This window comes from Leptosomus discolor, chromosome 5, assembly GCF_034619465.1.
Source record: "Leptosomus discolor isolate bLepDis1 chromosome 5, bLepDis1.hap2, whole genome shotgun sequence".
Lineage (NCBI taxonomy): Eukaryota > Metazoa > Chordata > Aves > Leptosomiformes > Leptosomidae > Leptosomus > Leptosomus discolor.
Window position 1 is genome coordinate 62,442,947 of NC_141395.1, and position 18,191 is coordinate 62,461,137.

At 38.4% G+C, this 18,191-nt stretch overlaps 1 protein-coding gene across 1 annotated transcript in view; it reads right to left on the reverse strand.

Moving 5' to 3' along the window:
• Positions 1-347: 347 nt before the first annotated feature.
• Positions 348-18,191, reverse strand: part of RSPO2 (R-spondin 2) — a 109,954-nt gene continuing 92,110 nt past the window's right edge. The window contains exon 5 of the mRNA XM_086465776.1: positions 348-457. Within this exon, the coding sequence (XP_086321902.1) occupies positions 348-457 (110 nt within the window). The remainder of the gene's footprint in view (positions 458-18,191) is intronic.

Here is an 18,191-nt window from a genome sequence, read left to right on the forward strand (position 1 = left end):
AATATGCACAAGTCCACCTAATGGTCATACAGAGGTTTCTTTCTTGCTTCCCTCCCATGTCAACATGTTGACCAGGCACTCAGGACAAAATCTTTGATGCACTTCAGCACCACTTCCACTGATTCAACTCAGTGTGCTCCTGACCTTGAAGTCTTCAGGTCAAAAATTAGAGGAAAAAATAAAATTAAAAGTATATAAATAAAACAAACAAGCTTGTGGGTTTTTTTTTCACAAGTTATTTGTCACCAATACTGTCAAAGCAGCTGAATCGTAGTGCATCCATGGGCAGGAGCATATAGCAGCTTTTGTGCACTTCGCAAAAAAATATATTAAAGAAAATCAAGTCTTTACTGGCTTGTTTTATCTGTTGCTAAAAAGATGCTGTGCTGCTTCTGAGCCCTTTCCATCAAATTCTTTTTCTTCTTTTTCTTGTCCTTTGTTTTTGTTGGCCTTCTCCCTAAAAAAATTAAAAAAAAAAAAGGAAAAATCAAATAAATCAAATAATATCAATAACTTAACTAAGTAAAGAATCCAGAAGTGATATTAGCCTGTAGTTGAAAAACTCAGTGGCACAGAAATTATCAACGGGGACTGTAAAGGTAATCCTGGCTGATGAGCTTTGATCATCAGTGAAAACAGAAGTTTTCAATGTGATGTAAGAGGAACAGGATCCCCGACTGTCATCACTTCTCCACAGGCACAATTTCACTGGTATGAGTAACCATGTTGATGTAGGTCTCACTTTTGGCAGGGTAACTCACGCAAGCAACATTATGCAAGTGCCTGGGGCACAGAGCCAAATGAATACGTAGACTCCTAACTCACTGAAAGCTGGATACGTGCCTTAGGACCTTGCATAAATTTGCTTGAGTGAGTAATCCTGTTTAAGTCAAGTCCAATATATCCACGGTTTCAATGAGAAATTAGGCATTTCAGCCCAAGTATTTGGTTGGATGTCGTCCTACATGCTTTGGCAGAAACAGGGCTGCTTCTGCAAAGAATTGTTGTTATTGTTATTAGTACACTGTGCCTAATTCTCACAGTGTATTACTGTGCAGAAACAAAAATTTCCTTATATGCTTCTTACTACTGGAAGTTAACCAAAATCAAGGAATCAGGATCAATGCAGGAAAAAAATTCTCAGACTCCTAGGATGGGAAAGTTTTTTCCAGTCCAGCTCTGATAATAAAGCAGTGCCCTTTGATTATCTCAGCAAAGATACCATGGACTGAAAAAATGCAAGATATAAAGGCCCTCACTGCATTACCTTTTGAGTATATGCTTAAATCCTATCAAATCTAGTAGAATTTAAGGAGACAACTGAATGCTATCTGGAGTGAGAATGGTCTGAGCTTTCTTGGCCGTAGCATATACTGAAATATGTGATTAATGATGAAAAAATAAGGTTATTAATCTCCAGATGTGCAAACTTTGTAAACTTGCAGGAGAACTAAACAAAATTAAGAAGACATTAAAAGGAAATTGAAGTAGCACATGACACAAAAATGTGAAATGAAAATGCATTTTTCATCTACATTGTCAGTACAACATTAATTGGGAGAAAAGTTTGGCAGTCTGTCTTTGTCTTACTTCCATGATGTTTCTTAATTGAAAAGGCCCATACCAGTATGAAGCGTTTTTCTCTATTTGATAATAACACTGAATAAATCTGATTCAAATAACTCTGATTCTAAAACTATCAAAATTTATAATTCATTTAAAATACAGGGTTATACACTTCAGACTACACATTTGTAATATGCTGTCTAGGCTACTATTCTCTAGGAATTATTGAAATATTTGTATATAAAATAGGACAGGACATTAAGGTAATGAGCACATGAGTTTAGTCCATATTAAAATCATAAGGGTCCTTGGAGTTTACTTCTGCTTTTCATTACAGTCTGGCATTAATGCTATTATGGCATTTTGCCATTTTTGAATCTAGTTAATCCTACACAGTAAAACCTCAGTCCAACCAATCATTAATCAAAGCAGCTTTTAAGTTAAAACTCTTTAGTAACACTGTATCTAATGACTGGGCACACCTAATGAGGTCAGAGGGAAGGAATACTTGTCACAAAGTGGCATTACAACAAGGTGGTTTGAATTAGAGAAATTTCCGTATCAAAATTTTATTACATGATTCTACTAGTTGGTCTATTGTAAGGCATCAGAACTGGGATGAATATATAGATCAACACCATATTCTAATTGCACTTTAAATATTCTGATTTTTTTAACCCAAATCTTTGAAATACTTATTAAGGAAAGAGTAAATGAAGGAAACCACGTGAACTGAGTGACCAATGCTGCTGGTCAGTTGATTCTCAGAAGACCAGCAGAATCAATTAGAGCTTTATTGAAGTTTTGCTATCCTGTTTGCTCAGTGATCTTATTTTCTGAGGTTTTTCACTGTACAGATCAATTAGTAAAAGAAACTCCAGTCAGTGCCTCATCTAGTTTTCTCTATGACCTCCTCCACAGAACTAGAGCAAATGCTTACCGTAAGTTTAAGGTAGTGAAAAATCCTATATTTTTCCTCTGAAAACTTCGAGATGCACAGACAAAATGACACACAACCCACTTGGTATCTTTGTCTAAGCCTCACAAAGTAGCTGCTGTAACACAAGAATCAAATCAAATTGCCAGTGCACTCCTCGTACAATACCCTTAACATAGAAATGAACTGGACTAGATTTCAGTGTTTCGACATGTCATTGTGCAACAAACACATTACGGTGCTTCTGCTGCTCTGCAGCGATCACCCCTGTACCTGCTTTTGCCCCATGGCACACCAAAGGCAAATTACCTTCTTTTACATGTGCCACGGAGTAGCAACCCGTGCGGAGGCAGTACCACTGAGCCGTTGATACCTGAGAATTTGTTCTTCTGTTAGTGAGCTCTTTGGCTGCCCACTATATTTCCAAGTGCCCTGTTGTACAGAATGAGTTTCATTATTTTCAGGATAACGTTAAACCACACAGAGAAAATCCAGATGGCTGGTGGTGTTAAGTCCCAAATTCCAACTGCCATTTTAGCCAGAAAACTGAATATGAAAGGTATTTCTTGGCTAAACATTGTTTCCCATATCGTTACTAGAACACAACAGAGATCAGAGATTAGCAGGAAAAAAGTGACTATAAAGACTAGAGAGTTCAAACAAAGTATGCTGCTGAAGTCCCCATGTATAAGAACTTTTATTAAATTCAGATTTCAATTACAGTGCTTATTTTGTCAGCAGAAGCACAACTAACAGAACTAACTTCTGAATATCTTGCCGCAGATGTCTTTTGAAGAACATAATGTTTATGATTTGGAAAGCAGATCCTGAAAGAGGATCTGGGAGCCAAACTCTCCCAGTTCCCCCACTGGAGGGCAGTGGGGTGAGGACAGCTGACGGAGGAGGCACTCGCCCAAGGCTGGGATGGCAGTGGCTCCCTCCGCTCTGTGCCATGGGTCAGGTGTGGAGAACATTGTCCGCAGGGAGCCTTGCATGGCTTCCCCCACACCCCGCCATGCTCACTGCTCCTGAGAGCGAGAGCCCTGATCGCATGCCCCTCTCTCCATAGGAAGCAGCAGGGCTTTGCCACACTTGGCTTTGCTGGGGCAGTGGAAAAGCAGCGGTGCATTACAGTCCAGAACTTGCGGTTGCATACAGAAAGGAATTCCTGGCTGAAGCAAACGAGGAGGGAAAGCAAAAGGACTCTCTCTCTGGAGGTGTTCTACTGCTACCAATAACAGGTTGTAGTATTACTGCACAGGACGGAAAGAGACAATATCTGACATATTAAGTCTGATCCACAGAAGCAAGATTGGCAAAGCCTTTCATTCAAACGCTTTACTGCAATGTTATAAAATTCAGTTTTGCTGTTTGCTTTATAAATTATCAATGAGTAGGTCCGCATTTTCTAAGTAACTTATCCCAATGGTTGGTATCTTTCCAGTGTTATTCATTAAATTTTTGTTTGGACCACCTGCTTCTGGTACATAGATGGGCAACTAATACACTATGCAGTGAAACATTATTATTATCTAACAATGTACCACACCTTCTAATGGTATGATAACGTATAGGTAATGGTGCTATAACATACAGGTAATAATGCAATTCCAACATTAATTCCTGAAAAAACATTGTTTATGCTAATATACACAGCAATTATCCATACACCAGAGACTAACAGATATGAAAATAATTAAGTTGGCTCTTGCTGGATTATTTTTCTTCCTTTTTTGTTGGTTTTGTACTATTTTATCAGTGTTGCTCCTACAGTTGCTGCATGCTGGTATATTAGAGACTTGTGCTCAGGTCTCTGGTTTGTCTCACACCCTGAGCTGAAAGGTGTTCGGAAATACTGCATGTTCCCTCTGGATGGAGCCACCTGGTCAATTCAGGATACACATCACCTGTTTCAGAAGGAGCCTTCATCACCTTCGGTCAGCTGCACAGGCAGCTCTCTCCAGACAGAGTTTGGGCAGCAGATTCCTAACACTCGGAACACTCCCGGTTCTCCAGAACTAAAATGCAGCAAATGTATTCACAGGGACTCCAGCCACATTGCTCGAGATCCTTGGCTCAGATAGACAGCATCAGTTCCATATCTGAATTGTCCTTCATCAGCTGTATAAATACTGTTGTATGTACTGCTCTTCTAACAAAATCTGTCCATTGCTTGTTTCAGCAGATGGAGAAACACTGTATACATCCACACGAGGGCAGCAAGGATTTAAATTTAAAATATTTAATAAAAGAAAAAAAGAAAACAGCTATCTGCAGCTTTATTTCATAGTGTAATTCCCTCACAAATTTTCAGCGTTCTCACATACAAATTACTATTTTAGAGATATCAGAATGTTTAATACTTCTTTATTGAAAACATTTTTTCTCTTCTATTGATGCTTACAGAATAATGCGACTTACAGGTGTCTGCCTGTCTGCCTTCCCTGGATTTTCATATGCAGAACTTTCACTGCTAGCAGCAAAAGCACAATGGTGTCCTGCAATAACAGCAGACCTTGCTAAATACATCTTTTGATCTTTCATTCCCTTTCATTTGTCCTTTTAGGAGCTAAATGTTGCACACTTGGACGTCATTCTTCTACAGCTGCAGTTCTACCATAGACCCTGTGTGTGGCAGCATCTCACCCACACAGTAAGCTAGAAAAGTTATTACACTCAAGTCATATCACTGAAGGATGGCAGACACCAGGGAACTAATGACAGCAGTGGAAAGATGATGGAGACACTCGTTGATTAGATTGTCAGATCAATCCAAGAGAAAGACGGCAGATGCAAGCTTCTGGAGGAGCCCTCTCTGGCAGGACAACTTCTGTCCTGCACAGACCCGCAGACGCCTCATCATTTGCACCGCACAGCAAACTGCATATAAACAGTGATGGCAAAAATCCAATAACTAAGCAAACAAAGGATTCAGTCCAGCAATTATTCCCCAGAGGTGTTTTATTTCCTGGGGCTTCCAGTCCATTAAAAATTTTGGATATGGAAACTGCCAGAGAAATGCACAAATTGTTAAGATATCTTATAAACACACACTCAATGAAAGACAAATTTTCCCGACTGCTACAAAGTCAACGTCTTCCTAAAGCATGATTTACAAACCAACACTGATAAGTGGCCCACAGGAAGAAGATGCAAACAGCTTTAATAATTTGGCAAACTGCACACCGCAGGCATCTCTACCAATGTTACCTGCTACCGAACTCATGACAGCTTTCCTAAGCTGGTTTGCAGTTGTTTTTTTTAACACCATCAAATTTAGCCTGAAATAGGCTATGCTCTGTGTGTGGTACAGAAGGAATATGACTTGGGGGAAATCAGCCAAAGTAAAATAGCCTTTTTGAACAGGGAGTGAAAGACATTGGGACTTGGATGGTGACACTGGAAAAGAAGTAAGAACAGTTGAGGAGATGGGACAGAAAGGGTCAATTTCAGAAACCAATTCCTCATTTTCCTGGGTGAATTTCTAATATAATTTGAAGAAGTCTTGCAAACACATATTTGCCTCTGAAGTCAACAGGAGGGATGATATGATTGCAGAGACTATATCAGCTGCCCACAACACCATTTCAAATCCCAAAATACCAGAATTTGTAAAGGTGGCTTAATTAATGTTTGCAAAGCACTGAAACACAGTAAAAATGGACACCACAGAAGTCATTAATTATTTTATCATTCTTTCTTCATTAGCAAGGGTTGAATGTGCAAACGAGGTCTCAGAAAAATTACTGAATAAAAAATAGAAAAAAAATACCTTTAAGTCTTTATCACAACTGACACAAAGAAGAAACAAACGAAGGCACTTCAGCTTTGAAGTTCTTGTGTCGGCAAGCCTACTGGTCGACTTTTGTACTTTTTGGTGCAATACTAATAGCTAACGGTATAAATTATACGTATTCCTGGCCTACTGAAATTAATAATAGACTAAGAAAATGAGTTCCCTTATGTAAATACAGTTTGACGTTCTTCACAGGTTCTTGTCCATTTTATGTCAACTTTCCTGATCAAAATCAGGAAAATTTCTGTCTTGAGTAAACCTTGTAATTTCTACACAAATCATTACAAAAGCACTGGTAGTACAGAGCTAACCTGTGTGATACCTTATTCAGTTCCTGAAAGCCAAAATCCTGAGATTATATTTTCAATTTAGTAATTTCACATTTTTGGTAAATTATTATATCCTAACCAATGCTTAACATTGCATATACTTGATGTTAGCATAAACCAGACATCAGCTACTGAGATGAAAGCTACTTTAAAACAAAGAATAATGCCTCAACTAAAAGAAGTATCAAATTATCCCAGGTTTCTCTATTTTAATCCCACTAGGGTTTTTTGTTTCTATACATCCACCAAGAAATTAAAGGTTTTACATGGCTCGATGGTTGCACTCAAAGAGTCATAGTCAATGGCTTGGTGTTTGAGTGGAGACCAGTGATGAGTGGCATTTCTCAAAGGTCAGCATTGAGACCAGTGCTGTTTAACATCATTGTCAGTGACATGGACAGCGGCATTGAGTGCACCCTCAGCAAGTTTACCGATGACACCAAGCTGTGTGGTGAGGTCGACACGCTGGAGGGAAGGGAGGCCATCCAGAGGGACCTTGACAGGCTGGAGAGATGGGCCCACGTGAACCTCATGAAGTTCAACAAGGCCAAGTGCAAGGTCCTGCACCTGCGTCAGGGCAATCCCAAACACAGATACAGTCTGGGCAATGAGCGGATCGAGAGCAGCCCAGGGGAGAAGAACTTGGGGTGTTGGTGGATGAAAACCTGGACATGAGCTGGCAACGTGCGCTCACAGCCCAGAAAGCTCATCACACCCTGGGGTGCATCAAGAGAAGTGTGGCCAGCAGGTCAAGGGAGTTGATTCTCCCCCTCTACTCTGCTCTGGTGAGACCCCACCTGCAGTGCTGCGTCCAGCTCTGGAGTCTTCAGTATAAGAAAGACACAGACCTGCTCAAGCAGGTCCAGAGGATGCGATGAAGATAATCAAGGGGCTGGAGCACCTCCCCTGTGAGGACTGGCTGAGATAGTTGGGGTTGTTCAGCCTGCAGAAGAGAAGGCTCCAGGGAGACCTTATAGCTGCCTTTCAGTACTTCAAGAGGGCCTACTGAAAAGGTGGGGAAGGACTCTTTACCAGGGAGGGTAGTCATATGATGAGGGGTGACAGGTCCAAACTGAAAGAGAGGAGATTTAGATTAGATGTAAGTAAGAAGTTCTTCACTGTGAGGATGGTGAGACACTGGCACAGGTTACCCAGAGAAGCTGTGGCCACCCCCTCCCCGGCAGTGTTCAAGGCCAGGTTGGATGGGGCTTTGAGCAACCTGGTCTGGTGGAAGGTGTCCCTGCAGGGAGGTTGGAACTAGGTGGTCTTTAAGGTCCCTTCCAACCCAAACCATTCTATGATTCTATTCAACTATTTAGGGCAAGAATAAGCAAAGTGAGGTACTCTTTTTCTCCCAAAGGACACATCTGCTTTTCATCTCACCTGAATACAAACTAAGCAATACTAAAAATCTGATGCTCTTTCCTTCTGGACAATATTGAGTATCATCATGGTCATCTGTTTTAAGAAATACTGATACCTCCACAAAGAACGGAATTTACATGTCACGGCCTATTGAGAGTTCAGTGGATTTTTTCCTTAACTCTAGGGCAAATTCAGTGGGAAAAGTCATTTTACATTGCTGAAATGCAATGCATTTCCCACAGTGTAGTTTTCCAAAATATACAGTAGATGGCAGTGAGATATTAACTGAAAACTGGCTTCCACTTCCATCATTTCAAAGAGTATTAATTGTACTTTGTAGGAGTACCCATTACTCTGCCTACAGCACAAGCCATTCTATTCATTAATGAATACAAAAAGTGCAGAAAAAAAAAATTCACACATACAGACTCAGAGAAGAAAGCAAAAGAAAGTACACTAGGGGAAGAGGAAAACTAGCAACTTCAGGTGACATGGAAACTCTCAGAAAACTCTGATAGAAGACCTATGTTTAGCAGAATATTATAGTTTAGATGTTGGGTCATACTGTCCTTTCAGTCATAGCTGTGTGAAAACAGGTGCGTCTCCACTGCAGCCAAAATGTTTATCTAATATAGATTTAGCTCAGAATTCAAATGATATGAATATCAGTCGCATGCAGTGTACTCACTACTCTTATCTTAGTCAACACCATGTCAGATCAGATGTTTTGCAAGCAAAGCCAAGAAAAATATTTCCAATTAAAGTTTTAGGTTTGTTTATTTTTCCTTCCTTTCACAGTGAAATATAAAGCAAATTTCAAAATAACGAAAAATATTTATACACAATCAAGAGTATGCATACACATAAATATATTTTAACTCCATAGGCAACCATTATAGCTAATATCAGCTTTGAACTTCTCTAGGTTTGATTGGACACTAATCTGACTTAAAACTCTCTCCGTCCAATATTTCAAAACAGATTATTTATTTTTCTTCTATTTTGCCTTTTTCTAGCCAATTTAATTAATTTTATTTTTATCTCATCATACAGGGAATAGAAAATAAATTCTATTGAGACAACGTTTATTTGTGGCACCTGCAAGGTTTCATTTCATACTGGAAATAGTATTTTGTTCAGTTAAGGGTTTCTTACAGACAGAGAGATTATACTGGGAAGTTGGTATTTTTAAAGAGATTTTTTTTTTCTTCTATCTCTTTTAAGAGATTCTTTTTTTCTTCTTTTAGTTGTGAAAGGTTTATCCTTTTTAATTTCCTTTAGGTGTTCATGTGAAGAACTGAGGAAAAATTTTGTTCTAGGACCTTTTTTTTTTTTTTAATTATTTTTGTTCTTTTTTTAAAACTGAAACAGCTCAAAAAATAGTTTTAATTACTACTTCTGCCTCTCTTGAAGTAATGCACAGGTAATTCTGTTGAAGTTCAGTAAGAGGCTAAACTGAACACTTGATGACAGAACAAAGTACAATCCAGCAAGAAGACTTCTACTGAATAACAATTGAAAGTGAAGATAGATGTATTATTTCTAACAATATGATGTAAAATTATTACCTCAGTCTGCTCCTCAGGAATGGTGTACCAGATTAACTGCTGCACCTGCATTGCTCGCTGATGTTCATTTGGTTTATACTCATGAAGGTGCTGAAACAGAAGGTATTAATACTGTCTACCTAAATTTGCTCAGGTTAGGCTCTCTTTATCCATAACTACATCGGTGTACACTGTCTACACTTTTCCCTTCTCCTCAGACATCTTTCTGGCGCAATGAGATGAAGCACACTGGCAATCAGAACTTCACTCCATCCATTATAGCTTTTACTATCTAACTGTACTATGGTCATGATGGAGTCACTGGCTTGGTCTTCTAGCTAGGATATTATCTTTTCTGGTATTTCCCCTCTGCTGAGGCAGTGTAACACACTCTTTATACCTAATAATGTAATTTAGCTTTCAGGACTTCCCCTTACATGTACATCCCACAGACTATGGCCACAGAATTTTCCATAGTAATGCTATACCTGTGTGACTAAATTAAAGAGTGTCAGAGAATATCCCCAAATACCATCCCTCAATCACCTGTCATGTTTTGACCTGGTGCAGCCCCTCCTCTTCCCAGCATAGGCCAGGGCAGCTTCCACTGGCACATCCCTGGCTTGGCAGCTCTGAGCACAGCAATATGGATGTGGACTGACCTGTGCCAGATAACACCCCAGCACGTTTAGTTAACTGCTACAGAGATAGTCACTATCTTTGAGCTGTGGCCAGTCAGGATTTAAAAGACGTCTTGAGTTACATGGCTTTATCTCTAAAAGTATTACAGTAGCTTTCTTGCTGGCTTGAAGAGAAGTACTTTCCCAAGACTGCCTGCGAGGACCTAATACTCATATGCATGCCAGGCTGATTTATGCTGTAACCAGTTAATTCCATGTCATATAGCTATAGGAAATTTATTCACTATCAGAAGCTTGAGAAAGGGCACTTTTCACCCTAAATCTTACTTGTTTCCCAACAGTCACACACTAGTTTTTCATGAGTATTAAAATAAATACTGCACAGCCATTTATGAAAAATGGATACATGCAGTATCCAACATGGCATTTTACCTTCCTCAAGATTCTAGTTGTGTACTAGTATCATCAAACCACTGTCACAACTTCAGAAACAGCTTCATGGTTCATGGAACTTTTTTGGAAGTCTGTAGTTTGTATGGAGTCTAATTTACAACGAAATTAGGAACATAAAATAATCCAACTGGGTTCTATTAACTATAATCTGGACCAGTTTTGAATATCTGCTATTATCTTTGGAAAGCGAGTGCATGAGAAGTTCTGCAAGGAAGCAAAAAGGCATCAGGATGACAGTCCCTCTGTAACACAGTCCTGCTGTGCCTAAGCCCGTCTGCTGCCTCCACAGCAAGTGGCAGCCCAGCTCTCCCAGGATGTGGATGCTATTGTTTTTCCACTGCAAACACTCCATGGAGAGAGTTGTGGAAAGGAAAAGCTAGACTAAAGGGTGAGTTTCAGCACTCCAGGGAACAACACAGTTCCCTCCCTACCCCAAGACTGGTGTTCAAACAGGTGCACAACTACTATATGTTCATCAGCACATGCACAGTGTGTAACTTCTTTGGTTTTAAAGGAGATTTATTCAGACTAAAATACCAGACAGTGACTGTTTCATGCTGCCTGAGAGACCTGGCCTAGAATATGGAAGAAAAAGAAGTTGTATGACCATCAGTTTTTTGTGCTGTTGTCTATTTTATTCCATAAAGAAATACTGTTAACCCTATTTCCATTTTCATGCACCACACACCTAGAGCTTTGCTGTACCCCTGGCTCCTAGCCTGGGTCGTGTTGCAGGCACACAGACAGTGTCTGTGGGGACCACCTTGAACTCTGGACCATGAAACTGTAAAAAAATTCACCATGAATTTAAAACTAGTGAAGGAATTTTCTCCAAACTTCCTCCTGGTCTTTTTTCTGAGTGTTGGAGCAATGTTTGGTTCAACTCTCTGCATAATTCTTGTCACAGGAAAACCTTTGTACCCTCATCCCGACAAAAACCCCACACAAGCAGCTCTTTAAATGTCCCTGCGTTGCTGTGAAGTGTTAACCAACTTTTTTGATGAACTGGCATTTGAGGCTTGAACAGGAGCTGTCTGAGGACAGGAGGAAATATTGGTAAATCAAGATCAAGGACCTAAGATAAACTGAGCTTAAAATTATTTCTGTTTGGCTTTCTCCGAAGTAATGCATAAACAAACCAAGTGATCACCTAACTATTTTCCCCTGCAAGGCACTGAACTGGTATATACCATTCATTAATTCCTTGTTCTCTGGAAAAATAATTTTGCTCAAGGTATCATGAACCTTAAAAAAATGATCATAATCAATAGGTTTCAGTGAACGGGTTGTACAATACTTAGGTTTTTTTTTTTAATACTGCAGATATTGAGTTACTGATCGGCATTTTCTACCCTTTTTTAATGTTAATTAGAATACAGTGTAAAACAGCCAGAAGCAGAAAATTCCATCTGAAATGCTTGGAGGTTTTCATAGTGAGAGAGTGACTTTTGAAGAAAATAAATGAGGTAGTTTCAAAATTATGGTTATTTAAAATGAAAATTCATGTAGAAACAAACTACTTTCTTTAAATTATACTTTTCCAAATAAATGCAAGCCTGTGTGTAATAGCAGCATTAGATATAATGTATCCTATATTAAATTTTACTGCAGATGCACATGGGAGCATAGTAAGGACAAACCACAAGCCAAATAACCTGTGATTTCTCAAAGCTTATTATTAGACTTAATAACTTAAACTGTCTCGCTTGCACTGAAGCCAGCTGAACCAGTTCTTATCTGAAGTTCACTACGTGAAGGTTGTCTTAAACCTGCATACCCTTTCAAAGTCTGTAGATTAAATAATAAATACCTAGACAGAAAGATAATGCATGTCTCTAAGAATACTTACATTTTGTATTACTATAGTTGAAAACATGTTTCATTCCTTAAAACTTAGGATGATGCAGTGATTGCAAGTGAGAAGTGTTATCAAGAGAACCTCTAGTGAGAGGTCTTACACAAACATGAGAAATTAAACATTATTCTCATATGCTGTTGAGGCTAATAACTTGTTAGAGAAACACATCCGGTCTAGATCTGAAGACAAGAGGAGACGGAGGATCCACCACTTCCTCTAGTAATTGTCCCAGCACTTAATCATTCCACCACCAGAAATATCTGCCCAATTCCTAACTTAAATTTTAATATCCAGCTATTATTTCTCATTATGCCTTTCTGTCCAAGATCAGACTTTTCTCTTCACACATTGTAGATAAATCTCTGCTCATCATCTTTTTGAGAAGATAAACATATGGCACTCTTTGTGCACATTTCTCTAAAGTTTATTTTGTAGTCAAATAAATTTTTTAACTCTTATCTACACAGTTTCCAGTTGAACTATCTGTTCAGTTTTTCCATATCTTCTGTAAAATATGGGTCTCAGATTGGATGAGAGTTCTACTCATACACAGGATAAAATCGATTTATTGTGCTTTTTCCTCATTACCAAAGTTATACAGCCAAGAATTGCATTTTAAATTTTTCTCTTTACGTTGCAGTGGACGCATGTGATTTCTTCTCTGAAACACTGCTTTTTAGATGACATTCCTCATCCTGCAAGTATGCATTCCTAGTTCTAGAACTCTTTGATCCTCCGGGATCACTTTACATGTAAATAAATGAAAATTAATTGTGTTTGAATGGGACTACTTTACAAAGCAACCTGAATTTTTCTTTAGGTCTACTCTAGAGTATTTTTTATCATTATCCTCAGATTATTTCTTTTTTTAAAAAGTGTTTATGTAATTGACTGAAACAAATAGCAATGCTTAGAGAACTGTATTAAGGCCATCATAACTTTTTCCTAGACATCCAGCCAGAAAGTGCTTTAAATTTATTTTGTGGTAAAGATAAGAAAATTCAGAGATCTATGCAAGTTCCAAGTCTGAACATTTTTGAGGATGGTAGTTAGTCCTGCCCATGAATTCTGTGACACTTCCGTTATCTTCATTTCTTCAGCTGCAAATCTTAACCCAAAAGGAACTGACTTTGCACAAGCTTTCCATATACGAATACAGGCTTACTCCTCACACAAAGAAATTTTACTTTGAAAGGGATTCTGTTTGGATAAACTTATCTGCTGATGATATGACAAAACCAAAACAAAACAAGAGAAAAACGACCTGGGCTGGACTTAATCATATGCATCTAACAAATTTTACATCAGAAGCTGCACTAAGCAAACCACAAAACGTGATCTATCAGGGAAGTGCCATAGAGCCCAGACTTGTTATTCACCTTCACCATAAAAACATGTCTAGGAAGAGCCACAAGAAGCCTGAATGGAGTGTATTTCCAGAATGAAACCAGCATTACCATGGTTACAGGGAATGCCCCTTTTCTGGACCCAGCTGGAGCAGCTGAGGACATTTTTGCCCGGGCTATTCCTCAGTGCCCACCACTTGGCCATTACTGGTCACAGCTTTGCAGGCAGAAGAGGCTCCATTAACAATTGCTAATCCACCGAAGCACAAAATTGTGCCTGCAAGAAGGCTCAGGGTGCCTCCCTTGGTGCTGAAGGCCACCCGGCAGACTGCGCAGGGCTGGATGAGGAGTACACGTGCGTTTCTTCCCCTGGCGCAGCTGCAGGAGCACCTACAGGAGGGCAGCACTGGCTTCACATATAGCAGCCATGCAGAACAGAACAAAGGCTTATTTGAAGATTATTTTACTAAACTAAACTCTTGACAATAAATTTATCTACATGAGCTGTTTTGCATGCTTAAACAGACTGAATAACAAGGATGTATTTCAACCCTAAGTGCATCAGCGTTTAAACACATTGTATTTAAAACCAAGCATATTTTATATTTAGCGCTGACCTGAAGAACAACAACAGCCATACTTTTTTCCCTTCCCAGAGGTAAGTGACATCATTGATTCAGTAGGGGAATGAGTGGTCTGCAGCATCTCTGTAATGCCAGCCTATTGCTCCCGATGCTCTCGGCACCCCAGGGGGCTGTCTTCCCCCCTCAGCCTTGGCATCACACGATACAAGAAGCAGTATAGCATGGTGTCTAATGATACATGTGGAGTGGACAAATTAGGTTCTCTTCTTATTCTGACATACATATAGGAGAAAGACAGCACTATAATCTCTGCCATCAGTTTCAACATCAGATTAAACTAAATCGAAAATTAAATTTTTTTCCTGCATAAAATGTTTAAAAATATATATTCACTGATAAAGTTGAATAAAAATGTGTGGATGCTTTCTTAAGAAGAAAAAGAGTATATGACATAAACACAGCATGTAGCTTAAAGGCTACTTGCCATAAAAGGCTTTTCCTGACTGGCAGTTACAGATGTACTTAAAAAGCATATGTACATCAAAGACAGTTGATTAGAAGCACAGAGAGAAGTAATTACCAGTTATTTTTTTCAAAAAAGAAATTCTTTATTCTAATACCAATAAAACCTTAGTATGTACAGAATTATTCTATGGGTTTAATTAACCATATGAAAAATATAAATGTATGTGCTACTCCTGCTCCACATCATCAGATTCTTATGGCTACTTTGGTTGAGCTTCTGATGGATATGAGATCTTGGCTTCATTATTTTGTGACACTATTAGCTTAAAGACATCGCATAACTGAAATTGTTCAAGATCTATTTATTTTTTGCTTAGAATTGCCTGATGCTAATAATTCTGTGTGGGTCAGAGATGTTTCCACCAGCAGATATTGAGGCTGGCCCATCCTGCAGTACAGTACAGTGGGTACTGCAGCACAAACCGCAATCCTTGCTAAACGGGTGGCCAGTTGGAAGCACTACATCTTATGAATAAAGTAAAAAGAGATAGAGCACAGGCTTGAATGCTGTCCTGAAACACTAGCAGGTTTTCTGGCATGTTTCTGACTTGTGCCAACTAGTACTTCTCCCAAGAATGGTACATTCTATCTATACATTCTTTGTAGAAGATCAAGGGAGGATGACAGAAATGTTTACCCAAAGCCTTTAGAATTCACTAATTTTGAATTAGCTGCTGTTTTTCAAGATGAACAATTTTTACACTTCTGATTTTAGACACACACATGATAAGCCCCTGGACTATAATACATGGACTTAAAACGAGACATGCAAGTGTGTAACTTTGGCTACATACTTGGGACGGCTGATACTGTTTTGAATGCTGGAAGGAAGTACTTATTTGAACCAAGCTCAGCTAAGTGATTATCAGCTTCTCACATTGAAGTATAGTTGATCTCTGCTGAATGCTAATTATTTCATCATGTTAGCAAACACTCATTTCTTGGCCAGTGCCTTCATCACAATCTGTTCCATGTGTTGATTTAAACTGTCCTATAAGATTAATAGTGGGTGACAACTGGATCATTTAGGGTGTGACATACTTATCAAATTAGTTACAAGTATCCACTCAACTATTTATTTTCTCTACTGAGACAATTAATCCACTGTTATAGCCACTTTCCTTCTCTCTAACTCACAGTGGAAGGTAGCATTTTCTTCTTGTTATTTGCTGACTTCAGGAGGTTCCTTTTGAATCATTTGAAAAAACCTTTTGAAAAATCCTGTTTGAATTCATTCTCCTTCCAGTTACACTTAACATATTTCAGTTTCCTTCTGTGTAGCCAAATAATTACTTACTACTTACTCCCTAATGCTATCCAGTTACTCTTCTTTAAACCTTTTTCCACACATACAGGCTTCAAACATGTGATTTCTCTTGTTATTAATTTCTGTGTAAATAAACTTTAGATAAGGGCTCTTTCCCCAGACCTCATTTCACCAGGAAACATAAAATACTAATACACAGTTGAAAAGAATGTTTGTAATACAGAATAAGCATTTCTCCCTCGCTTGCCTGTCCATGCAGACAATTAAAATCTACACAATTATACAGATTATTAGCTAGAAATTGCCAGTGTTCTAGTTTGTCAGAATTATGGAAACATTTTAGGTAAGAGTCACAAAGCATATTGACTCTAGTATCATCACAACAAACATTCACAACATGCATCAATAGTTATTTACCTGTAATTAACTGAATGGAAAAATCCTGCCACCTATAAAATTAGTTTTAAAATGCACATTAGCATGTAATATCAACATCATAGCATAAATTAAAAAGTTACTTATAGAGTTAAATTTTCATTGATAAACATGAAATAAAATTTTCAAAGGAAAATACCTTAGCTATTTGAATATTTCTAGAATAGTGAAAATAATTTGATCATTTTAAATTACTTATCAGTTGCTGCATGGATTTACTCAACAGATAAAACACACAGAAACAGTTAAGAGTGATTTGTGAGGCAAGAGCAACAAAGCAATTATTCATTGTCAGGAAATATGTCTATTTAGATTAAACGATCACAGTATTATTTGTTTCCAACAAATACAATTCTATGGTCTTTAAACAATACATTATTTTTAAATACCGCTGACTTTATAAATTAGATGACTGATTTATTTTTGAAAATCTGGATAAATATACAAGCAAAATCCTTGTGAATCGAGACTTTCCACGCCAAGTCTCAACTGCAAGGGATTTTTGATGATTAAGTATGAATTCCTGGAAAACATGGTTTATCATAGAAAAACTGGCAAAGCTTTCACAGTATTTGCTTTAACAGGCGCCACTGTAATGGACTGCAGATCTATGAACAGGCCAAAAACAGAAGCTAAAACTAACACTGAACAATACAATATGTTACAAAGTGGGAATATTTTTTTTTCTTTTCTAAATTATAATAGATGGGATTCATTTCAATCCGTAATTTACATAACGAAGAACTTAACTGGCCTGATCCCATCATTTCTCAAAAATGTTGTTTTGATAAGTGATTCTGTTCTAAAATTTCATCTGGCAATGAAAATACGGTCATCTTTGAAGAATTGATTTATTCTCTTCTTACGTGCAAGAATTACTGCTTGGGTACATAACTGAGCTTTCAAACAACAGATCGGATATAAGTTACTATTGCTAGCAGAATTTTGTTCATTCCATGCTGGCCATAAGTCTTGAACAATGCGCTGACCCTCAAATTTCACAAATCCTTAAAAGCCTATGTGCATAATGTTATGGGCTGAGATAGTCAGCTGGTAGCATCAGAATACAAAAACATGAAAGCAGCTGCTCTAGGTCAACCAAGGATCCACCGAAACCACTATTGTAACAGCAGCCCAAAACAAACATGTCGGTAACAGCAGAAGAGTAGGATAAAAATGGCATGTACATGGCCATACGAAGGCATTTACTACAAAAGGGCTTGCAAATAGGTTTTTGCTGGGAAACATATTTTCTGGTAGAACCCTTGTAAGTGAAAGCATCACTGTCTGCCTTTCTGCCACTCAGTAACTTCTTTGCCACTTCATGATCCTAATCCTGCAAAGCTGATTAGCATCAAGCAACTATGACATTTCAGCTCATAATTTTTCAGCTGATAATAATCAGGCCAAACTTCTTTTGCACAGAAGGGACAAGAGAATTTGCATGACACAGAAAATGCACAAAATCTAGGCTTATCAAGGAAAAAAGCATGAGGCATGCATTGAACCTGCAAGTCTCACATGTACTGGCTGAGACATGAG